Raw genomic sequence first — 26,858 nt, forward strand, 5'->3', positions numbered from 1 at the left:
TCCACTTAATAGCCTTTGCCTATTTCTTTTAAATTAGTTGTCCATATATGTGACATCTTAATAGCATATGGAGTCTTCCAAATCATAAATGTATATATATCTCTCCATTTTTGTAGTTCCTCTTTAATTTCCCTCAGCAATATATTGTGGTATTCAGAGTAAAGGTCTTTGCATATCTTTTGTCAGATTAATCACTATTTCATATTTTTGATTCTATTTTAAATGACTTTTTATTTTAATTTTGATTGTTTGTTACAAGTATTTTAAAATACAACAACTATAGTATTCCTGTATCCTGCAAACATGGTAAGATAATGTTTTAGTAGTTTTTTAAAAACACATCTGCTGAATTTTCTAGACAATCATGTCATCTGTAATGACCAGCTTACTTTCTCCTTTCTAATGTTTTGTTTATTCTTCTTGCTTTATTCCACTGCCTACAAGCTCCACCATAATGTTAAGTAGAAGAGGTAAACGCCAATGCCCTTATCTTTTCCTGATCTTATGGGGAAAACATTCAGTCTTTCAACATGAAATATGATGTAGGATTTTTACAAAAGCCCTTTATTAGGTTGAGGAAGCTCCCTGTTATAATTAGTTTGCTCAGGGCTTTTTCTCACTTACTTTTTATTTTTTAATCAGGAATAGAATTTGGGTTTCATCAAATACTTTTCAGCATCTGTTCCAATGGTTGTTTGATTTTTCTTTTTTTGGTTTGTTAATTTGGTGAATTAAGTTGATTGATTTTTGTATGTTAAGCCAGCCTTGCTTTCCTGGGATGAACTTCAGTTAGTTATGATGTACATTCATTTTACATATTGAGAAGATTGATTTACTAAAGTTTCATTTAGAATTTTTGGATCTATATTCATGAGGGACATTGGTGTGTCGTTTTCAATTCTTGTAATGTCTCTGTCAAGTTTTGCTCTTTGAAAATGCTGACCTCATAAAATGAGTCAGGACGTATTATCTCCTCTTCAATTTTGTAAAACTTTGTATAGAACTGTTCTTATTTCCACCCAAAACGTGTGGTAGAATCCACCAGTGTGGTCATCTGGCAATGGAGTTTCCTCTGTGAAAAGGAATTTTAAACTACAAATTTATTGCTGAATATACGATTATTGGGTTGATTTATTTCTTCTTCTTTGATAGTTTTTATTGTTTAAGGAAATTATCTATTTTATCAAAATTGCCAAGTTTATTGACATAACACTGTAAATAATATTGTTTTCTAATCCTTTAAAGAATTGTAGAAGCCATAATGATGTGACTGTTATCATTTCCAATGTTGGTAATTTGTATCTTCTATTTTTCCTATTAAGTGTGGTCAGAAATGTATCAGTTTTACTGATCTTCTCAAGGTAACAGCTTTTGGTTTACTTACTTTTATCTAAACTTTTCCTCTTTTATATTTCATAATTTCTATTTTGATCTCTATTATTTCCTTTCTTACATACTTTGGATTTACTCTCCTCCCTTTTTTCCAGTCCCCAAAGGAAGAAGCTGAAGTCATTGATTTTAGATCGTTTCTATTTTCTTCTTTTAACATAGACATTTAGTGCTCTAAATTCCCCCTAAGTATTGCTTTTAGTGGCACCACAAACTTTGATATGCTTTATGCTCATTTTCATTCAGTCCAAAATATTATTACTCTTACTTTTGACTTCTTTTTGTTGCATGGCCTATGTCAAAGCATATTATGTAGTTTCCCAATATTTACTCTACACCATGCTCCACAAATCAGTCTGGTTGGAGGGTACAGGCATTATTGCTGGTCCTAAGTGAGCACTGGGGCAGTGAGACCTCTAAGATTTATGAGTTTCTTCCTCAACCTTGGGTCATCTTCTCACACATGTGCACTGTTCAGTACTCCATATTTCATGAGTTCTCTGTGCAGCTCTCTCCTCTCCATTACTCTGTCCACTAAATTCTAGCTGCCTTGAGCTCTCCAGACACTCTGGCCCATTTCCTCAACTCATGGAGTCCACTGGGATCTGGCTATGTCTCCCTTCATGTTGCTGAAGTCTAGACACTATCTCAAAGCAGTAAGCCATGGCAACTCAAGGCCCCTCCTTGTTTGTTTCCCATCTCTCAGAGACCATCATCATTTATGACTTACTGTCCAATGTCTTGAAACTCTTTTTTCATATATATTTTGTCTGTTTAAAAAATTGACTTCGGTTTGTGTGTGTGTGTATGTATAAATTCAGTACCTGTCACACCAACTCTAGATGACACCTTCCTGGTTATTTTAAATTCAGTTGTTTTATTTATGCCATTTTATGAGTGTAGGTAAACAGTTTACACTGTAAGTTCTTAGAATGTCAGTGGTTATCTCAGAGGATGTTGCAGCAGTCTAAAAAGAAAGTTTTTTTGTTGTGGTTGTTGTTGTTTTTTGTTTTTTTCTAAAATGTAATCTCTTTCTGGTCAGGAGAGATTTAGAACCACATATTGACTAACACTTAGAGCAGCAGTATTTTATATATGTATTGCATATTCTGGTTTTAAAGGGCTTTTCATGAACATTCTCTCATTTGATTATCTATGGTTAAGGCCTAGATGCAAACATACTAGAGCTTAGGAGACATGCCACCTTACCCAAATTCGCACAGCTAATAAGTGCTAGAGCTAGGTCTTGAACCCAGGCTGCCTCCCTCCCAGACCATTCTTGTAACCACTAGTCTACGCTTCAGGGCAGTGGGACACTCTTCTGAGTCTTTTGCTGCCTTCTGACTCTTTTAAACGACCTCAGTTGGTTCTACAGTGACAGATTATCTCACATATTGTGCGCTTTTGGAAATAATGCTCTTGTGCTATTGCCTAATGCAAGGCAAGGATTTCAGGTGGTGATGCTTATTGGGTGGTACTAATAACATCAGGGATATTATTCAAAGATAGATGAATGGCTCTGTGTGCAATGGATAGTGCACTGGACTTCTAAAGATAGATGATACCTTTGATGATAAATTCATACTATACTGGGTTAATTTTGTCATAAACTATTTTATATGAATATTCATTTCTGAGTTCTTCCTATATAAAATTTCAACCCCTAACAATTTCCAAGATCTACCATTTCATATTCCTCTTCTCTTCCTTAGTTTTTTCTCTTTAACACTTGTCACCAGTATATATATATATTTTAATAAATTTATTTATTTTTGGCTGCGTTGGGTCTTTGTTGCTGCACACAGGCTTTCTCTAGCTGCGGCGAGTGGGGGCTTCTCATTGCGGTGGCTTCTCTTGTTGCGGAGCACAGGCTCTAGGCGCACGGGCTTCAGTAGTTGTGGCTCACAGCCTTCAGTAGTTGCAGTGTGCAGGCTCTAGAGCACAGGCTCAGTAGTTGTGGCAAATGGGCTTAGTTGCTCCCTGGCATATGGGATCTTCCTGGACCAGGGCTGGAACCCATGTCCTCTGCATCGGCAGGCGGATTCTTAACCACTGCGCCACCAGGGAAGCCCTATCACTAATATATTAATGTATTTTGCTTCTCTTGTTTATTGTCTGTCTCCTTCACTAAAATATAAGTTCCATAAGGACACACAGTTTTGTCTACTTTGTTCACAACTGTATGTCCTGTAACTATTGAGTAGGAAATCAATAATATCAGTTAAAATTTACATTTACATCTTGGAATTTATGTTATTTTGATGATTGTTGTGTAAAGGAGTGGAGAACTGTATCCGAGACTAAGTTTTCAGGAGCATTAGGATCTACTTGTACATATTCTCACTGCTATTGGACATGTATTATCCATAAGAGGCTAAAGCATATAAGAAGATGATAAAGTCACTAGATGAGACAACCGTCTCGGCATTGTTCAGGAAGATTGCATTTGCATGTTAGCTTCTACCCCTCTCCTGATAACACCATCAGCTGTCAGGGCTGTCATGTTACGGAGGGATGGACCTTTACAGGGGAGGTAGTGGTACAGTAATTAGCAGCACGGCCACTGGTCACAGAATGCTGGGGTTCAATTTTCAGCTATTATATTTACTAGCTCTATAAATATTAGAAGTCATTATTATTTTATGCCAAGAATTTTTATCCAGAGACTTCAAGGGATTTTTCAACCCTTTGAAACTGTGTTCAAACCTACTGTGTGTAGGAGACGGATGCCTCTTTCTTGGGAGGTCTACAGTTTTCATCAGATATTCAAGGTCTGTCAGTACTTACAATACTCTGGGAATCAAAGATCAAGTGATACTGTTATAAATAAATCCCCCAAAGTGTATTCTTTTGAATTGGCTTAAACTCCCATAAGGCCAGCCAGACTACTAATTTTTTGCAGGAATTTAATATTTCTATGTTTTTCATCCTCAAATCTACATAGACCAGAGCTATAAGATAACTATAACTTTACTATTATTATAATCACCTTTTCACAGTTGAGGTTAAGTAATTGGTCTATACTAACATGATGGAGACAAGAAAACCTCATACATAAATCTACAAAAGAAATGATGACATTTTACTGTCACTGATACCTATGTATCTCTTCTTTGATATGCGCTTCCCTGAGAGTAAAAGCATAAGGCCTTCTTCACTTTGGCAGTCTCAGGATCCGGAAAGTGTAAAGGACATACTACATGTTCAATATAAGTTTGTTGTAAAATAATTAAGCTGGATATTAGACAAAGATCTTCTAATTATAAATCTCCAACATACTGTCATTTCTTGAAGTCACACATCTCGTTATGAAATTAATCTAAAGGAGAGTTATGAAATTAATCTAAAGGAGAGTGTCCTCCCTTTGCTAATGTACTGTTCCAGCATTTTCTCTCACTCAATATCTTCCTCAGCCAGGGTATCAACTATTAAGCTAACACATATTCATGTCATAGAAAGAAAAGTAAAGTAAAACATGAATCAGGAGTCTAATAAAAAGCAAAATATACATTTTGTTTCTATTGATAGCATACGGAAACTAAATCAAAGACCAGTCACTTAGGAGTACTTTATCTCTTAATAATCTTAAACAACCAATCACAGAAAACCTCCTGTGTTATTATTTAGTGATCTGATCATTCTTTTGGCCACTAGTTGCATTCACTCTGTTCACCTGGTATCTGCATCACATACCATATTTTCAAATCTCCCTTTCTGATACCTTAATATCTCTGTTGTATTTCCTGATTATGTTCTCCTGGCATATCATATTATTCCACTAAATTCCTTCCTAATACATTTCTCCCTGACACATCTTTCAATCAGTTAGATGAAGAGCATCCATCTAATCTGGGAGCTCTGTGAGGAAAGTAAGGGGAGCCTAGTGGCAGAGAATCAAGCTTAACAGGTGAGCAGAAAAGAAGTGAATAAGAATGTTAGGAAAGAAGGAAAAAAAGATGGGCAATAGGATCACTAGGTAAGAGTAGTATTGCTATGTTGATATTTTTTCCTTATGAATTTCCAGCATAGCATCCAAGGAATATTGGTTAATGAATGTATAAATACTCTCTTCATTAAATCTAAGGGTAAGAGAAAATTGTTTTTAAGGTCTTGAGTATACTATCTTTCCTTTCTTCCCCCCTCCCTCCCTCCTTTCCTTCTTTCTTTTTTCTTCTTCCTTTTAAACTGTCAGCTCTTATATTCTGTACTTTGAGAACTACACTGAGTAAAAAAGTTGGGTCCCCAAATGTCCCAAAGATTGTGCAAAGATGTATTCTGTACTTCATAACAAGAAGACATTCCTGAGTATGCTACTAAGTCTTGTGGGGCAAGCTCGGTCTGACTATGAGTATATAAGCAAATATGGGAAGAATAAAATTTCATTAACTAATGATCTTCTCAGACATTGGACTATTAGGAAGATTTATAGGCAAAAAGTTGTATAACAAGGACATCCTAGTCCTTCTAAAATAATTCAGATTATCCAAGATCCATTAACTTCCACATTATATAAATTCAAAGTAATTCTTATTCTCAAATTTTGACATTTGCTTACACAACATCAAACATATTTATATTTGTGAAAAACAAAGTTTACTTTCTAAATAAGAAATTAAAAGGCATAACTCTTGAACTTCATAGATTAATATATCTAAACTCTAATAATTTTGTTGTGCAAATAATGCCAGCAAAACGATAGAGTGTTTCAAATCATTCAGGTTAAATTATAGGCAAGAAAAAACAACAGTATTATTAATTTGACTCATTTTAAAAATGATACTGAATGTGGTTTGAAGAAAAAAACAGTATGTTAGCCCTTATTGTTTCTTAGTAAGATGGAACATTTATGTGTATTTAAAATTTTTGAATGTAATAATATATTAAAATTATTCATATGCTTCCTAGTATTGGTTATACGAGGGATTAATTCTTAATTTTTGTTTGCTTGGAAGGCCATTTAATAAGTGCATTTGCATTATTAAAACTGATTTATCAAACAATAATGTCTATGATTGTGAAAAATCATGTTACTTGAATTATCCAGAATTCCTTTGACCACAGGTTATTCTTAAAGGTATTTGAGAATAACCTCAAGCAGCACTTGCAAATTTAGATATCATAAACACTTCCAAGTTTCAGTTCAAAAACACAAAGTGATTTCATAGGATAATGCTTTATTAAAAAATAAAGCCCGTCTTTTTAGAAAAGCCCTAGTGTCTTTGAATTATGTATAAAAGAATTATTTTGAAAACTTAAAAAATGCCTCTAATTTCCCATTTAACAGTAAATATTGCATGCAAAAAGACTCTAGCAGAGTTTCTAAACAAGTATTAAAATGACCAACTGATCAGTAATTTGTATCACTTTACAGAAAAGATTTGACAGTAAATTACTGAGTCTATATGTGCATGCTACAGCATAGTATGTTCAGAGTCAAAAAATAAAGTAAAATGCAATTACCCTAAAAGACATTTCAAGATTCTCTCCACCCCAGATATCCATTCCTGCATCGTAAGTTCCTATCTCTTCAAAGTAGTTTCTGTCAATAGAAAATAGGCCACCAGCCATAGTAGGGGTCCTAGTTGAAAAAAAACAAAAAGAAAAGAATATCTTTTGAAAACAATGTGTGGAGTTTAATGAGACTACAGCAAATATTTTTGAGACATTTTAAATTAAAAAAATAGTACTCAAAAATCTCAAACTGGAAACATAAAGCCAAGTTGTTAGAGGTTTTAAAATTAATAAATAGCATTTTATTTCACACTTTCTGTAAAACTAAATTTAGATTAGTCTATATTTTTCTTACAGGTGATCAAACGGATACAAGGAAGGAACACTGGCCATTTAAGACAGAGGCACATACATCCTTTCTGAAAGGCATAGTGAAGAGAAGTTAGTGCTCTTAGCACTATCCTTAAAGAGATGAACTGGTCATGAAACTACCAGTTGTCTTTTGTCACCTAATTATAAATTATTTGAATATGAACTCTAGAAATGTATGGAAGTGGTTTCTCTATGAAAAGATCTATAGCCTATTTAAATATGAAAAATATTAAATGCTGTAAAATGTTTATAGGCAATAAGTATCTAATGATAGTCACATAAGTATAAGTACCATAGAACTTTATATCTAACTGTTTACAGCTCTTTACCCAGTTAAAATGATAGAATGAATCATATAACCCTATGGATAAACATAAATCCTGTATGCTATTCACAGTTTTAGAAGGACATTTGGCCAAGATCCAAAAGTTGTTACTAGGAATAAATGCTTTTGGTTCTCATATCCAAACTTTCTCTATAGAAACTAAGAAGTCAGGTGTTAAGTTTCAAAAAGAATAATTTTTAATTTTTAATCTAAAAAGTTTCATTAAAATCAGTGGTTAATGTGTGAACCACACAAGTTTTCTGTATAAGCAGTGTGAATTGAAACTGAAAAAGAAAGTTCTAGTTGTTCACAAATGAATCTATACTAGCAATGATTATTTTTGAATAGAGGTTTTCAACCTTTGTAGCACATTAGCAGCACCTGAAGCACCTTTAAAAAATACATTTCCATGCTTGGGTGCCACTCTCTGCAGATTTAGATTTAATTGACCAGGAGTACGGCCAGATCTTTGATATTGTATAAAGTTCCCAGATGAGTCTACTATGCTGCTAAAGATGAGAAACTGATCTAGTAACTTAGATTTGGAATGCTCATCCAGGTACAGTTGACCCTTGAACAACATGGATTTGAACTGCTCAGGTCCAACTATATGCAGATATTTTTCAACAGTAACTACTACAATACTACAGAACCCATGGTTGGTTGAATCCTCGGATGTGGAGAAACCTTGGATACCAAGGGCTGACTATAAATTATACTCAGATTAACCCCTGAGTTATTCAAGGGTAGTTTGAGATTGTTAGAAAACCAAATGTTCTATTTTTCTCAAAATTATATCCTCTTCTGCCACCGGATATGACCATGTCCTCTAACTGAACAGTGTAGTTCATTGAAAAACTACCAAATAATATTGTACTTGGATATCTACCATATCACAGAGTTCTCTATTTCCCCCAGTGCTCTCACTGTTTTATACTCAGGTAATTAACTGTCCATCAGTTGGAGTAGCAGAGTCTCACTTGGTCTGAGCTGTTTTATTACTTTTGGTCTTGCTGGGTTCCTATCAAGAACAGTATCATTGACCTACCGAGTAATAAAGAGAAACACTAACAAAGCTAAGCAGATGGTAATTATGGAGTAGCCATGACCCTCACCTGATTGGGGTTTTGGAACTCCATGGAAATAACTGTATAAGGTATTACAGTGCTGAACAGTCTAATGAAATGAGGAACAGAAATTGCTGCAATTGCCCTATCATAATGTAACCAGGTGCTTAAGAATGTTAAGGATGCATTTTTAACGATCAGAGTGCCTGTTCACTTATCTATTTACTAATAGGGAACTAATGCATTTAACTTAAATACATGTATTGACTTTCGTCTTACAGTTGGTGATAATTCCTACAAATATGTGAGAAATATATTATAAATGGCTACAATAAATTATATACTTAACCATAAAAATGACTCAAATAAGTTTTACTTTTAGATGAAAAGTAACAAAAGCTTAAAAAACAATTGCTCAAAAAATTCCTGTATTTTCTGAAGATGGATGTTCCTAGGGAGAATTTTTTTGTGTGTATTTGCAATGTCAGTTAGCTCTCTCAAACAGTCCGGGGATGGTGCCTTAAATAATACCTACAGACACAGACAGTGTTGTATAGCATGTTCTGTTCTAAGTTAACTGCTTTGTAATGTCCCCCCATGAACTATTTACATATTCCTGTGCAGACCTTAAGTGTTCAGGGTACCTAGAAAATTAAAAACCTTGATTATAGTTGAGTTAGCTAAAATTGTCTTTTTAAGGTTGTGTCTCTGCAATGTCGGACCAACCAATTCCATCAATTTTATTGGGGAAAATATCATCAGCCCAATGGCTGCAAATATTACCTACCACACAGTAAGTAGGTGAAGATGAATTGAGTTAATAGAACTAAAGCACTTGGCACAGTGCTTGGTACAGTATAAATAGTTAATAAGGCTGGGTAATACATCTTTCTTGTTGTTGCTGATGTTAATCATTCAATCAAAATCTTAAGTGTCCTTCAATTAATTTTGGCTCCCCACACACATGTTGTCATTTTGGATTTAAAAATCATTTAAAAACACTTCAGATCCAAGAGGTTGAACTCTGCCTCTCTGAACACACCTTTTAATTTTTTAACCCCTCCTATTTCAATCCTATGGAAGTCACTTTTTATCCTTCATTGATGGTTATCATTCCTAGCTACTCCGTATTCTCACAGAATAACTCCCTGCAGAAATCGTTTGCCTCCCTCCTCCCATCCCCTCTCCAAGACCCTGCCATGTCAGTGAACACCTAACTGAGAACCCTAGGTTCTCTGTCCTTGCCTGACTGACCCCATTCTCTTCTTATAAATATTGGTTCCTGGGCAAACTTACCCTTCTCATCTACCTCTGCTCCTAAGACCTAGAGAATCACTAAAAAAGTAATAAGCTGAGGTCATCTGGTCCTGCTACAAGTCCATGTTGTTGACCCTCTGCTAGTCCAGAAAGACCTAACAATCCTTTTACCTCTATTTGTTCACCTGTCTCATTTTTAACTGAATATTTTCCAAAGGTTTTGGACTATTCTCAAGAAGTTGAAGATTGAGGCAATGCATAAAATCTAAACTCTCTCAATCATGAACTCTGAGCTCCGTCAATCTCTACGTTAATATGTGTATGTTTCTCAGGGCCTCTTCCTTCCTCTTGTCTCAGAGAAAAGAATGTCTCCTTTCCTCTCACTGTGGGATAGCATTCACCCTTTTGCCCTCAGCCAGCTCTTTTCTGACTATAAGCATACTTTTTTTGTTTTTATTACCCCTTGATTTACTGAGATTTGCAGATATTGTGTATTTTACAAATTGAAGGTTTGTGGCAACTCTGAGTTGAGTAAGTCTATCGGCATCATTTTTCCCAAAGCATTTGCTTACTTCATGTCTCTGTGTCATTTTGGTAATTCCACACTATTTCAAACTTTTAAATTATTATTATATTTGTTGTGCTGATCTGTGATCAGTGATCTTCGTTGTTAACTACTGTAGTTAGGTGCACCACGAACCACGCCCGTATAAAACAGTGAACCTAATCAATAAATGTTGTGTGTGTCCTCACTGCTACACCATCTGGCTGTTCCCCTGTCTCTCTTCTTTTCCTTGGGCCTCCCTATTCCCTGAGACCAATTAATAATCCTGCGATGATCTCTAAGTGTTCAAGTGAAAGAAAATGTCCTACATCTCTCACTTTAAATCAAAAGCTAGAAATGATTAAGCTTAGTGAGGAAGGCGTGTTGAAAATCGAAATAGGCCTAAAGTTAGGCCTCTTGTGCCAAACAGCCAAGTTATGAATGCAAATGGCAAGTTCTTGAAGGAAATTAAAAGTGCTACTCCAGTGAACACATGAATGGTAAGAAAGCAAAACAGCCTTATTGCTGATATGGAGAAAGTTTGAGTGGTCTGGATAGAAGATCAAACCAGGGCTTCCCTGGTGGCGCAGTGGTTGAGAGTCCGCCTGCTGATGCAGGGGACGCGGGTTCGTGCCCCGGTCCAGGAAGATCCCACGTGCCGTGGAGCGGCTGGGCCCGTGAGCCATGGCCGCTGAGCCTGCGCGTCTGGAGCCTGCGTGTCCGGAGCCTGTGCTCTGCAACTGGAGAGGCCACAGCAGTGAGAGGCCCGCGTACCGCAAAGAAAAAAAAAAAAAAGAAGATTAAACCAGCTACAAAATTCTCTTAAACCCAAGCCTAATCTAGTGCAAGGCCCTAACTCTCTTTAATTCTATGAAGGCTGAGAGAGGTGAGAAAGCTGCAGAAGAATGCTTCTAAAGCTAGAAGAGGTTGGTTTATCAGGTTTAAGAAAAGAAGTTGTCTCTATAACATAAACCTGCAAGGTGAAGCAGCAAGTGCTGATGTACAAGCTGCAAATTATCCAGAAATCTAGCTATTATTGAAGTTGCCTACACTAAAACACAGATTTTCAATGTAGATGAGACAGCCTTATATTGGAAGAAAATGCCATCTTAAGACTTTCATAGTTAGAGAGGAGAAGTCAATGCCTGACTTTCAAAGCTTCAAAGGATAGGCTGACTCTCTTGTTAGGGGTTAAGGAAATTGGTGACTTTAAGTTGAAGCCAATGCTAATTTACCATCCTGAAAATCCCAGGGCCAGATGTGCTACATCTACTCCACCTGTGCACTATAAACAGAACAACAGAGCCTGGATGATAGCAAATCTCTTTACAACATGGTTTACTGAATGTTTTAAGCCCACTGTTGAGACTTACTAAGGTGAACCTGGTCACCTTAGTGCTCTAATGGAGATGTACAACAAGATTAATGATGTTTTCATGCCTGCTAACACAACATCCATTCTGCAGCCCATGGATCAAGGAGTAATTTTGACTTTCAGTTCTTATTCTTTAAGAAACCCATTTCATTAGGCTATAGCTGCCATAGATAGTGATTCCTCTGATGGATCTGGGCAAAGTTAATTGAAAACTCTCTGGAAAGGATTCACCCTTCTAGATGCGATTAAGAACATTCATGATTCATGGGAAGAGGTCATAATATCAACATTAATAGGAATTTGGAAGAAGTTGATTCCAACCTTCAAGGATGACTTTGGGGGGTTCAAGACTTCACTGTAGGATGTAACTGCAGATGTGGTGGAAATAGCAAGAGAACTAGAATTAGAGATAGAGCCTGAAGATGTGACTGAATTGCTGCAATCTCATAACAAACCTTTAACAGATGTGGAGTTGCTTCTTATGAATGAGCAAAGGAAACAGTTTATTGAGTTGGAATCTACTCCTGGTGAAGAGTCTGTGAAAACTGGGAAATGACAACAAAGGATTTAGAATATTACATAAATTTAGTTGATATAGCAGTGGCAGGATTTGAGAGGACTGACTCCAATTCTGAAAGAAGTCCTATGGATAAAATACTATCTAACAACATTGCATGCTACAGAGAAATAATTTGTGAAAGGAAGAGTCAATTGATGGGGTAATCTTTACTGTCGCTTATTTTATGAAAATCCCACAGTCATTAGGCATCAACACTGAGGCAAGACCCTTCACCACCAAAAGATTATGACTTACTGTACGCTCAGATAATGGTTAGCATTTTTTAGCAAGTATTTTTTACCTAAGGTATGTATATTTTTTAGATACAATGCTTTTGCACACTTAAAAGACTACAGCATAATGTAAACATAACTTTTAAATGCACCAGGAAACCAAAAATTTGTGTGACTTGCTTTATTGTGATATTTGCTTTATTGCAGTGGTCTGGAACCAAACCCACAGTCTCTGAGCTATGCCTGTACTCTTTCAGCTACCTGTCCATTGACTATTACATTTGTGTTTTATGTGTTTGATTTCTAGATTGTCCCCTTGAGCTTACAAAACTGCTCATCTAAGTTCTACCCTAAACCATAATACATCTTCACTCCATCCTACTACTCATTCAAACCAGGGACATATATTTTCTATTCCCTTCACTGGTGACCTTATTGAAAGGATACTTTCTAACGTACTCCCTCAACTCCTCTTGACCTTCTCACTAGAATCTGGATCTTGCTCCCATCTCTATAATAACCTCTTTCTGAAAGGGCCCATTGATGATGAACTTCAACAGCCTTTCCCTGCCTTCTTCCTTTGAAAGCATTTAACACAATTTACCAACCTCCTTGCTTAAATTCTTTTCACTTCTGACTCCCATTGCATTGTTCTAGAGAGGTTTTTCCTTCTATCAGTTTAAATATTTATTTTATGATGCTTATTGATTCCCCTTCCTCTTCCTTTCCCTTGCTGGCTATCAGATCTCAGTCAAGCTTTTAGTTTCACATCTGTGACATGAGTATAATATACCACTACAGTATTGTTTTGCAGACATATGTGCTTAATAATTATCTTATTTTCCCCAAAATGTAGTCTTCTCAAGGGTCTCTCAGTGGCACTTTTCTCTTTCTCTTTACCTGTGTCAGATCATCGGTCATATGCCTTTAACCATCACCTCTATGAGGATGACTCCTGATCTCTGTTGTCTTTTCTCTCTTCCCTCCTCTGCATTGGTTGTGCTTTTCTAAGTACTCACTAGATGTTTACTTAAAAAACTCCTTCTGACTCTGCTCAGTGTATGTAACATAGAACTGAGAGTGTGCTACCACATCTGTTTCTCTTTCAAAGTCCTCTATTTTTTTCTAGTGTCCTAAGACTTTATTCATCAGACCTTATTTCATCAAACCACCTTCCAGCACCTTTTTCTTTTTTGCCTCATTCGGTCATTTCCCAAATACTTCCTTTTTTTTTCATAAGTATTTTTGACACTTATCTCTGTTATCAGGGTCACTTTCCAATTTTAGTCCTTTTATTTCTAACCATTTGTTAATGGAACTCTCATGCTTCTAGAGTCTGCTACTTCTAAAATTTATCCTACAAATCACAGCTAGATTAACTTCTCTATATCAGAATTCCTCTAAAACTGTTGACCAGATGTTTCAAAACCTATTTTAATAAATGCCAGCTTTTTAGGGCTTCCCTGGTGGCGCAGTGGTTGAGAATCTGCCTGCTAATGCAGGGGACACAGGTTCGAGCCCTGGTCTGGGAGGATCCCACATGCCGTGGAGCAACTAGGCCCGTGAGCCACAACTACTGAGCCTGCACATCTGGAGCCTGTGCTCCGCAACAAGAGAGGCCGCGACAGTGAAAGGCCTGCGCACCGTGATGAAGAGTGGCCCCTGCTCGCCGCAACTAGAGAGAGCCCACGCACAGAAACGAAGACCCAACACAGCCAAAAATAAATAAGTAAATTTATAAAAAATAAAATAAAATAAAAAAAATAAATTCCAGCTTTTTATCCTGGCAGCAGGGATCTGGACCTACCCAATGAGCTCCTCCATTCCCTTTAACTATTTATCTGTACTTAAAGTGTTTAGTTATACCAGTAAATGCTTCACACTTTCCCACCTTGGTGCATTTGTTCACATCAATTTCCCACTTGAATTTTCCTTTGTAAAATCCCCTTATATGTTCATACCTGCTCCATTCTTAAGTCAATGCAAAGTTGATATATTCCATACAGGCTGGTCTTAGTACAAGCCTCTTCCCTCCAGTTTGGTTGTACTCTTTCCCTTCTACCTTGTACTATAGCACTCTGTTTCTCTCAAAGCAATTGTCACTTCTTATTGAGTATTGTGAGTACTGAGTATTTGACTTCCATATTTGAAAGTCAAAATTACCTGCAATTTTACTTCTGAAATTGCAAAAAATTCTTTGCTTACATCTGCTAAATTGATAATAAAGATGCCTTCACTAATTCTAGGGTGTTTAAAGACCTTATCCTCTACTTAGAGTTCTGGGGATTGAGTTTGATAGTATATTAGAATTACAGATATAAAGCTTTATGACAATGCAGACTAGTAAAGAACTCAAAAAGTAAGTATTCGACATGGAAAAATACTGAAGCTTTTCAGCAGAACTTGATAAGTCCAAAGAAATTGTGATAGAATACATTTGATTATTCAGTAATGCTAAAATGCAAGGCCTGTATTTTCTCCAATAAGACAATATAGCCCATACTTCACACTGGGATAACCACCATGTGTGTGAAAAGCAGGTAGACAATAAAGAGACTCTAAGAGGCAGCCAATTAGTTTTTAGGAGTATAGACTTTGTATCTAGATTGACTGGGTTCAAAACTGAGTCCCACAGTGTGACCTTCAGCAAGTCACTTAAACTCTATGCTTTAATTTGATCATCTATAAAATGCGGAAATACTTTTTTTTTTTTTTTTTTGGTATGCGGGCCTCTCGCTGTTGTGGCCTCTCCCGTTGCGGAGCACAGGCTCCAGACGCGCAGGCTCAGCGGCCATGGCTCACAGGCCCAGCCGCTCCGCGGCATGTGGGACCTTCACCGGACCGGGGCACGAACCTGTGTCCCCTGCATCGGCAGGCGGACTCTCAACCACTGCGCTACCAGGGAAGCCCGGGAAATACGTTTTAATGTAATACTCTTAGAATAGTATCATCTCAAAGCAAGTACTGCACATTTAAATACTAATTTTAATGAAGAAGAGGAAAACATCTGTTTATCAAGATTATAATCAAGAAACACAAATACCATATGCTAAGACATATATATGGAATCTAAGGGAAAAAAATGTCATGAAGAACCTAGTACGGTAAGACGGGAATAAAGACACAGACCTACTAGAGAATGGACTTGAGGATATGGGGAGGGGGAAGGGTAAGCTGGGACAAAGTGAGAGAGTGGCGTGGACATATATACACTACCAAACGTAAAATAGATAGCTAGTGGGAAGCAGCCGCATAGCACAGGGAGATCAGCTCGGTGCTTTGTGACCACCTAGAGGGGTGGGATAGGGAGGGTGGGAGGCAGGGAGACGCAAGAGGGAAGAGATATGGGAACATATGTATATGTATAACTGATTCACTTTGTTATAAAGCAAAAACTAACACACCATTGTAAAGCAATTATACTCCAATAAAGATGTTAAAAAAATAAATAAATAAAAACATAATAAAAATAAAAGCTAATGGAGCCATGAATAAAAATATCAGTAAGTAATATTATGAATAGTAATAATAAAAACAGATTATAATCAGCTTTACCTTATTGTTTTCAGAGTCTAATCAATTTTCAATAGAACTGTAATATTTTAGAGCTTTAAAAGCCCTACAGATTTGGTCAACCAAATTTAATTGCAATGTATTTATATGACTTGTTCAAGGACACCCCCAGGTAGTTAGTGGTCCAGTTAGGAAAACAATTTCTTTCTACATATAAATTATCTATCTATTTATCTATCTATCTATCTAATCATCTGCCAATCCATCATCTCTCAATTTATCCTTATAACTCACACAACAAAAGATTTGAGGTAGCTAATTCAAAATACACTTTTTCTGATTTCAAGCTCCAAATTTATGTACCACGTTTTCCTGTGAATGTTAGTACTGCTCTTCAAAGCAATTTCTTTTAAAGTTATTGAAACATCATTTCTTCTCACTAATCCTTTGATATATCAGGATTCTATTTAATCTTACTTGGCAAATAACCAAGATCGCTGGAGAAAAAGTGTAAAGAAGATTTGTGAGACCATAGCTCAGCTTTAGGCTGTTATTTGAAACAGTCAAATTACACAATATCTAGACTGTTAATGTTTAGCTCTGTATTAATAACATTTCTCACATATTATAAACCATGATAAAGAAAAAGGATAAGCATAAATATTTTATTATTTACACAAATGTGAGGCAAATAGTTGAAATGTTTCCATAATTTTGATTTTTTCAAATCATAAAATACAATGACTTCATTTTGTTAACCTCTGTGAAGGTTTAGAACCCAAAGGAAAATTAGACGCTGTGAGTATCTCTCTGTCCTTCCATATTCTGTCAAGTATACTCAATACAGAAAACAGAAGAAAGGAATCAAGGGCATAGCCACCCTTTTACTAGAGTAACGAATAATTGCATGTTGAATGTAATTAAAGTTTTTTTCAGAGAAAAAAATGGGAAGTTTAGTGGAATACTGCACACCACAACACTCATTTGAACATATGCTGAGTAAGGAGATGCAGATTTTGGTAGAGAAGAAACTGTTACTTTAAAAGTTTATGCTGACTTAGGCTCTGAGAAAGGGAAGCTTGCTCAAATCCTGTAGAGTTTATGGAACACAGTTTCAAAGCTATTTTTATTTTTTCTATATTTTGTTTATTTTATTTTTTTAGGTTTTGACAAGGTTTAACTTACTTTTCTTTTTTTGAATTTTATTTTATTTTATAGAGCAGGTTCTTATTAGTTATGTATTTTATACATATAAGTGTATATATGTCAACCCCAATCTCCCAATTTATCCCACCACCATCACCCAGGCCCCACCCCATTTCCCACCTTGGTATCCATACATTTGTTCTCTACATCTGCTTCTCTAATTCTGCCTTGCAAACCGGTTCATCTGTAGCATTTTTCTAGATTCCACATGTATGCGTTAATATATGATATTTGTTTTTCTCTTTCCAACTTACTTCACTCTGTATGATATTCTCTAGGTCCATCCACTTCTGTACAGAAAAAACAATTTCATTCCTTTTTATGGCTGAGTAACACTCCATGGTATGTGGGTACCACATCATCTTTATCCATTCCTCTGCTGATGGACACTTAGGTCGTGTCCATGTCCTGGCTACTGTAAATAGTGCTCCAATGAACACTGGGGTGAATGTGTCATTTTGAATTATGGTTTTCTCTGGGTATATGCCCAGTAGTGGGATTACTGGGTCATATGGTAGCTCTATTTTTACTTTTTTAAGGAACCTCCATACTGTTCTCCATAGTGGCTGTATCAATGTACATTCCCACCAACAGTGCAAGTGGGTTCCCTTTTCTCCACATCCTCTCCAGCATTTGTTGTTTGGAGATTTTCTGATGAGGCCCTTTCTAACTGGTGTAGGGTGATACCTCATTGTAGTTTTGATTTTCATTTCTCTAATAATTAGTGATGTTGAGCATTTTTTCATGTGTTTGTTGGCCACCTGTATGTCTTCTTTGAAGAAATGTCTATTAAGGTCTTCTGTCCATTTTTTGATTTGCTTTTTTTTTTAATCAAAGCTACTTTTTTAAAATTTTATTTTCTAACATTTTTATTGGAGTATAATTGCTTTTCAATGGTGTGTTAGTTTCTGCTTTATAACAAAGTGAATCAGCTATACATACACATATTTCCCCATATCTCCTCCCTCTTGCATCTCCCCTCCCATGCTCCCTATCCCACCCCTTTAGGTGGTCACAAAGCACCGAGGTGATCTCCCTGTGCTATGCACCTGCTTCCCACTAGCTATTTATTTTACATTTATTAGTGTATATATGTCACTGCTACTCTCTCACTTCATTCCAGCTTACCTTTCCCCCTCCCTGTGTCCTCAAGTCCATTCTCTACATCTGCATCTCTATTCCTGTCCTGCCCTTAGGTTCATTAGAACCATTTTTTTAAATTTTAGATTCCATATATATGTGTTAGCATTAGATATTTGTTTTTCTCTTTCTGACTTACTTCACTCGGTATGACAGACTCTAGGTCCATCCATCTCATTACAAATAACTCAACTTTGTTTCTTTTTATGGCTGAGTAATATTCCATTGTATATATGTGCCACATCTTCTTTATCCATTTCTCTGTTGACGGACGTTTAGGTCGTGTCCATGTCCTGGCTACTGTAAATAGAGCTGCAATGAACATTGTGGTACATTACTCTTTTTGAATTATGGTTTTCTCAGGGTATATACCCAGGAGTGGGATTGCTGGGTCGTATGGTAGTTCTAGTTTTAGTTTTTTAAGGAAGCTCCATACTGTTCTCCATAGTGGCTGTATCAATTTACATTCCCACCCACACAGCAAGAGGGTTCCCTTTTCTCCACACCCTCTCCAGCATTTATTCTTTGTAGATTTTTTGATGATGGTTATTCTGACCGGTGTGAGGTGATACCTCACTGCAGTTCTGATCTGCATTTCTCTAATGATTAGTGATGTTGAGCATCCTTTCATGTATTTGTTGGCAATCTGTATGTCTTCTCTGGAGAAATGTCTATTTAGATCTTCTGCCCATTTTTAGACTGGGTCGTTTTTTTGATATTCAGCTGCATAAGTTGCTTGTAAATTTTGGAGATTAATCCTTTTTCAGTTTCTTCATTCGGAAATATTTTCTCCCATTCAGATGGTTGTCTTTTCATCTTGATTATGGTTTCCTTTGCTGTGCAAAAGCTCTTGTTTGCTTAGGTCCCATTTGTTTTTTGTTTTTATTTCCATTTCTCTAGAAGATGGGTCAAAAAGGATCTTGCTGTGATTTATGTCATAGAACATTTTGCCTATGTTTTCCTCTAAGAGTTTTATAGTGTCTGGCCTTAAATTTGGGTCTTTAATCCATTTTAAGTTTATTTTTCTGTATGGTGTTAGGGAGTGTTCTAATTTCATTTTTTTACATGTAGCTGTCCAGTTTTCCCAGCACCACTTATTGAGGAGGCTGTCTTTTCTCTACTGTATATTCTTGTATCCTTTATCAAAAATAAGGTGACCATATGCATGTGGGTTTATCTCTGGACTTTCTACCCTGTTCCATTGATCTATATTTCTGTTTTTGTGCCAGTACCATACTGTCTTGATTACTGTAGCTTAGTAGTACAGTCTGAAGTCTGGGAGCCTGATTCCTCCAGCTCTGTTTTTCTTTCTCAAGATTGCTTTGGCTATTTGAGGTTTTTGTGTTTCCAAACAAATTGTGAAATTTTTTGTTCTAGTTTTGTGAAAAGTGCCATTGGTAGTTTGATAGGGATTGCATTGAATCAGTAGATTGCTTTGGGTAGTAGTGTCATTTTCACAATGTTGATTCTTCCAATCTAGGAACATGGTATATCTCACCATCTGTTTGTATCATCTTTATTTACTTTCATCAGTGTCTTATAATTTTCTGCATACAGGTCTTTTGTAACCTTAGGTAGGTTTATTCCTAGGTATTTTATTCTTTTTTGCTGCAATGATACATGGGAGTGTTTCCCTAATTTCTCTTTCAGATTTTCCATCATTAGTGTCTAGGAATGCAAGAGATTTCTGTGCATTAATTTTGCATTCTGCTACTTTACCAAATTCATTGATTAGCTTTAGTAGTTTTCTGCTAGTGTCTTTAGGATTCTATATGTATAGTATCATATCATCGGCCAACAATGACAACTTTACTTCTACTTTTCTGATTTGGATTCCTTTTATTTCTTTTTCTTCTCTGATTGCTGTGGCTAAAACTTCCAAAACTATGTTGAATAACAGCGGTGAGAGTGCACAACATTGTCTTGTTCCTACCTTAGAGGAAATGGTTTCAGTTTTTCATCACTGAGAATGATGTTGGCCATGTGTTTGTCATATATGGCCTTTATTATGTTGAGCTAAGTTCCCTCTATGCCTACTTTCTGGCGGGTTTTTTATCATAAATGGGCACTGAATTTTGTCAAAAGCTTTTTCTGCATCTACTGAGACGATCATATGGTTTTTATCCTTCAATTTGTTAATAAGGTGTATCACATTGATTGATTTGCGTATATTGAAGAATCCTTGCATTTCTGGGATAAACCCCACTTGATCATGGTGTATTATGCTTTTAATGTGCTGTTGGATTCTCTTTACTAGTATTTTGTTGAGGAATTTTGCATTTATGTCCATCAGTGATATTGGCCTGTAGTTTTCTCTTTTTGTGACATCTTTGTCTGGTTTTGGTATCAGGGTGATGGTGGCCTCGTAGAATGAGTTTGGGAGTGATCCTCCCTCTGCTATATTTTGGAAGAGTTTGAGAAGGATAGGTGTTAGCTCTTCTCTAAATGTTTGATAGAATTTGCCTGTGAAGCCATCTGGTCCTGGGCTTTTGTTTGTTGGAAGATTTTTAGTCACAGTGTCAATTTCAGTGCTTGTGAGTGGTTTGTTTGTATTTTCTATTTCTTCCTGGCTCAGTCTCGGAAGGTTATGCTTTTCTAAGAATTTGCCCATTTCTTCCAGGTTGTCCATTTTATTGGCATAGAGTTGTTTGTAGTAATCTCTCATGCTCCTTTGTATTTCTTCAGTGTCAGTTGTTACTTCTCCTTTTCCATTTCTAATTCTACTGATTTGAGTTTTCTCCCCTTTTTTCTTGATGAGTTTGGCTAATGGTTTATTGATTTTGTTTATCTTCTCAAAGAACCAGCCTTTAGTTTTATTGATCTTTACTATTGTTTTCCTCATTTTTCATTTATTTTTGATCTGATCTTTATGATATCTTTTCTCTGCTAATTTTCAGGTTTTTTTGTTCTCCTTTCTCTAATTGCTTTAGGTGTAAGGTTAGATTGTTTATTTGAGATGTTTCTTATTTCTTGAGGTAGGACTGTATTGCTATAATCTTACTTCTTAGAACTGCTGTTGCTGCATCCCATGGGTATTGGGTCATCATGTTTTCATTTTCATCTGTTTTTAGGTATTTTTAGTTTCCTCTGATTTCTTCAGCAATCTGTTGGTTATTTAGTAGTGTATTGTTTAGCCTCCATGTGTTGTTATTTGTTACAGATTTTTTCCCATAATTGATATCGAGTCTCATAACGTTGTTTTTGGAAAAGATACTTGATACTATTTCAATTTTTTTAAATTTAGCAAGGTTTTATTTGTGACCCAAGATATGATCTACCCTGGAAAATGGTGTATGAGCACTTGAGAAGAAAGTGTATTCTGTTGTGTTGCGATGGAATGTCCTTTAAATATCAATTAAGTCCACTTTGTTTAATGTATCATTTAAAGCCTGTGTTTCCTTATTTGTTTTCATTTAGGATGGTCTGTCCATTGGTGAACGTGGGGTGTTAAAGTCCCCTACTATGATTGTGTTACTGTTGATTTCCCCTTTTATGGCTGTTAGCATTCGCCTTATGTATTGAGGTGCTCCTTTATTGGGTGAATAAATATTTACAATTGTTATATCTTCTTCTTGGATTGATCCCTTGATCATTATGTAGTGTCCTTCTTTGTCTCTTGTGATAGTCTTTATTTTAAACACTATTTTGACTTTGAGAATTGTCTATTAGAACTGCTACTCCAGGTTTCTTTTGATTTCCATTTGCATGGAATATCTTTTTCCATCCCCTCACGTTCCGTCTGTATGTGTCTCTAGGTCTGAAATGGGTCTGTTTTAGACAGCATATATACTGGTCTTGTTTTTGTATCAATTCAGCCAGTCTATGTCTTTTGGTTGGAACATTTACATTTAAGGTAGTTATCAATATGTATGTTCCTATTACCATTTTCTAAATTGTTTTGGGTTTCTTATTGTAGGTCTTTTCCTTCTCTTGTGTTTCCTGCCTAGAGAAGTTCCTTTAGCATTTGTTGTAAAGTTGGTTTGGTGGTGCTGAATTCTCTTAGCTTTTGCTTGTCTATAAAGGTTTTGATTTCTCTGTTGAATCTGAATGAGATCGTTGCTGGGCAGAGTAATTTTGATTGTAGGTTTTTCCCTTTCATCACTTTAAATATGTCCTGCCACTCCTTCTGGCTTGCACAGTTTCTTCTGAAAGATCAGCTGTTAACCTTATGGGGATTCCCTTGGATGTTATTTGTTGTTTTTTCCTTGCTGCTTTTTTTTTTTTTTTTGAGTTTCCTTGCTGCTTTTAATGTATTTTCTTTGTATTTAATTTTTGATAGTTTGATTAATATGTGTCTGGGCACGTTTCTCCTTGGATTTATCCTGTATTGGATTCTCTGCTCTTCCTATACTTGATTCACTATTTCCTTCCCATATTAGGGAAGTTTTCAACTATTATCTCTTCAAATTTTTTCTCAATCCCTTTCTTTTTCTCTTCTTCTTCTGGAAGCCCTATAATTCGAATGTTGGTGTATTTAATGTTGTCCCAAAGGTCTCTGAAACTGTCCTCAATTCTTTTCATTCTTTTTTCTTTATTCTGCTCTGCAGTAGTTATTTCCACTATTTTATCTTCCAGGTCACTTATCCGTTCTGCCTCAGTTATTCTGCTACTGATTCCTTCTAGAGAATTTTTAATTTCATTTTTTGTGTTGTTCATCATTGTTTGTTTGCTCTTTAGTTCTTCTAGGTCCTTGTTAAACGGTTCTTGTATTTTCTCCATTGTGTTTCCCAGATTTTTTTTTATCATCTTTACTGTCATTACTCTGAATTCTTTTTCAGGTAGATTGCCTATTTCCTGTTCATGTTTGGTCTGGTGGGTTTTTACCTTGCTTCATGTGCTGTGTGTTTCTCTGTCTTATCATTTTGCTTATCTCACTGTTTTTGGGGTCTCCTTTTTGCAGGCAGGTTTATAGTTCCCGTTGTTTTCGGTGTCTGCCCCCAGTGGCTAATGTTGGTTCAGTGGGTTGTGTAGGCTTCCTGTTGGAGGGGACTGGTACCTGTGTTCTGGTTGGTGGGGCTGAATCTTGTCTTTCTGGTGGGCAGACCGCGTCCGGTGGTATGTTTTGGGGTGTTTGTGACCTTATTATGATTTTAGGCAGCCTCTCTGTTAATGGGTGGGGTTATGTTCCTGTCTTGCTAGTTGTTTGGCATAAGGTGTCCAGCACTGTAGCTTACTGGTTGTTGAGTGGAGCTGGGTCTTACGTTGAGATGGAGATCTCTCAGAGAACTTTAGCCATTTGATATTACATGGAGCCAGGGGGTGTCTGGTGGACCAATGTTCTGAACTTGGTTCTCCCTCCTCAGAGGCACAGGCCTGACACCCAGCCGGAGCACCAAAACCCTGTCAGCCACACGGCTGCTAGTGTTGGAGGGTCTCCTGCAGAGGCGGGGGTTGGCTGTGGCATACCACGGGGACAAGGACACTGGCAGCAGAAGTTCTGGGAAGTACTCCTTGGCCTGAGCCCTCCCAGAGTCTGCCATTAGCCCCCTCAGACCTAGGTTTTTGTTTTATGGGATAAAATTTTCAACATGTAGTTAAAGCTGGTCTTCCTAAAGCCAGGCTGCCTGCAGCAGCAAGTTTTTCCAGTCCCTCTTCCAAGCCTAATCAAAGCTATTTTTAAGTTCTGCTTAGTATGGGCAAGTGGCTCGTTTTTCTGCCAAAGAATCCATTTACCAAGAAATACTGGAATCAAATACCTTAACCTGTGCTTAAAGACCTATATTACCAAAAAAGGAATAGTTATTTTTTCCTTTTTCCTTAATCCTTTTTCATAATCCTCACCACCTGATAAAACTCTAAGCTTCCAAAGAGAATGTATAGTAAATGGTGCAAATTTTAATCTTTCCTTTTGCTTTCATTTAATGCATCAGAGGGGTCAAAATAACGATGGGGCCAGATGTTTTTAAATGTTTTTGTTAATGTGATACAATTATTCAGTATATAAATGTGATATTTAGTTCATCACCCTGTAATCTTTCTATACCACTCCTGTTTTCTTCTCATCTCAATAGACTGCTAGGAACATCTTGTAAATTATCTTCTAAACCATTAGGAAGTAATATACTGTAAATGTACTATTTTCTCCAAGGAATACAGATTTAAAGATTCCACTTGAGGTAGAATTTTTCTTTTTCTCAAAGTCAACATATATTAGATTTTAACACAAGTAGGGTTGAATGTTGGACTGTTGAACATTCTGAAGTCCTTTCAAAGTCTGTTCTATGCACAGCCTTGACCTTACCCTGTGCTGTTGCTTTAGTATCTCCTATTGTAAAGAAGTGTCTCACAGGCTTTATCTGTTTCTGCTTTCTTTCCTCCAATTTAAAAGTGTATTTTCATTGGACTGAGGAAAATACAATAAAGAAAACCTGATAGATAAAAATTAAGAAATATATTACTAGTTGCTATTATAGAATTAGAAATATTATCATATTTGTATAAGATTTTACAGAATAAACTAGGTGTTTTTCATTTATTATACTTCCTAGAAGAACTATAAATTGGAGTCAGTAATGATTTGGGGGGAGAAAATCAAATTGGCAAAAGTTATACAAGAATACTAAATCAAATTTCATATTGCTTGATTGCATAATTCTAAAGAGACTACATTATTGCAAAAACTGTGGATCACAGACATACATGGCAAAAACATAAAGTATAAAACTCTTAGTTGACTTTAGACTATTAAAAATAGAGACAGGGCTTAGTAAAAAATTTAGATATTAACCACCATTAAAATTTTTATTTGTGATAAAATGTTAATGGTATAGAAAAATACTAATGATACATCAATTTTTAGATTGTGTGGAAATGTATCTGGAAAGAAATGCTCTGGAAGTAAATATAACAATATACTAAAAGAACTGGTTCATTGGTGTTCTGCTTCTTTAAACTTACAGATACTCATCACATTTATTTTTCAATGCATATATCTGTTACTTATATTACCAGAAATAAATTTAAAATAACTATTTTCAAATAGTTTCAAATTTCATTTAATATTTTATAGCACTTCACCAGTTAAGCAAGGCAGGGAGAATAATTTTCCACTTTATAGTTGAGAAGAATTGGGTAAATTCCCAATAGGAGGAGCTTGAAATAAAACCCAGATCCTCCAAAGCCAGCTTTAATCCTTCTTCTATGATATCACACTAGAAGGATACAGGAAATAATATATGTGAATATTCTATGAGTTTTTCGCAATGATTGTAATCCAAGTTGTTATTAATACCATTGTTTAATTTATTTGATCTTCTTTATAAATTCCTAATTCCAATTGAGGGAAAAATAAATGTATGAGATCAGACAAATGTTAATAAAAATGGATACCAAAGTCAAATGTGTCAGAAGTAAAAACTCATAATTATCAATACATCTGTGTTTAATTTATTATGCTAGCATGGATTAGAAGAAAATCTAAAACTCTTTTGTTTTACTTTAGAAAAATACTGAACATGGTACTCAATGTAAGAAAGAGGGGAGTCATACTGAGAATATTAATAGTGACTAAATGTGAAAAAAGTCCATAAGGTAAGACACAAAGGGTAAAGAAAGATAAATAGACTTGATAAATAACTCATAGGCTTTTAATTAAGTAATCTATTTCAATCAGTGAGAAATTAAAGTAGAGACTAATACTTTTATAACTATTTATTTAGGGTTACTTACAGAGCATAATTAGGAGACTAATGCCATCAATAAGATTAAAGAGCCAGGGTCTTTTCCAGAAGCACACACCACTCTATCCGTTGACACAATTTAGCTCCTGTACATCCACTTGCTAACCAGTTGTCCTGGCCTCTTCCCCTTATCCAGCAGACTTACAGCTGGTGCCAGATAGTGAGCAACTTTAGTGCAGAGATAGCTCTATTCAGCTTTGCATGTGTAGAACCTAACACAGTGCTCAACAGTGTTTGCGTATGTGTTTTTTCATGTGGAAAAACATGCAAAACTAAACTATTGCTCATTTCAATAGCCTGAACCAAATCAACTGAACAGTTATATTTATTATATAGAAAAAATGCATACTACACCCGCAAACTAATTAAATGATTTGGGAGATTATCTGCACTACCAGATAACTTATGCTACCAGTTAAAATATCTCATTTTTAAAATGTTGGTAATTTTAATAAGTGCAAAACATTATGTAGGCGAAAGAAAACACATCAACAGAGCATATTTGACACACAGCCTCTTGGTTTATGACCCCTGGTTTAACGATTTGATTACTGTATTGTTGCACATATAATTGAGATATTCCTGAAAAGTCACATAATTTGACTACTAAAATATCAAGGACAGTTTACTGATTAAAGAAAACTAAATAGAAAGAAGAACAAAAGCTGGACTATGTATGCTATGCTATTATTCCATACTCATAACTTCACAATTGCCAAGCATGTCGCAAACTCCACTTATTATCAAA

At 36.0% G+C, this 26,858-nt stretch overlaps 1 protein-coding gene across 6 annotated transcripts in view; it reads right to left on the reverse strand.

Annotated features, from left to right (window-relative positions):
* GALNT13 (polypeptide N-acetylgalactosaminyltransferase 13) overlaps window positions 1-26,858 on the reverse strand; it is a 560,834-nt gene that overhangs the window by 194,830 nt on the left and 339,146 nt on the right. For all 6 annotated transcript variants that reach the window (XM_060302436.1, XM_060302437.1, XM_060302439.1 and 3 more), the window contains one exon: window positions 6,850-6,967. In XM_060302436.1, the coding sequence (XP_060158419.1) occupies window positions 6,850-6,967 (118 nt within the window). The remainder of the gene's footprint in view (window positions 1-6,849; window positions 6,968-26,858) is intronic.

Source organism: Globicephala melas, chromosome 7, assembly GCF_963455315.2.
Source record: "Globicephala melas chromosome 7, mGloMel1.2, whole genome shotgun sequence".
Taxonomy (NCBI): Eukaryota; Metazoa; Chordata; class Mammalia; order Artiodactyla; family Delphinidae; genus Globicephala; species Globicephala melas.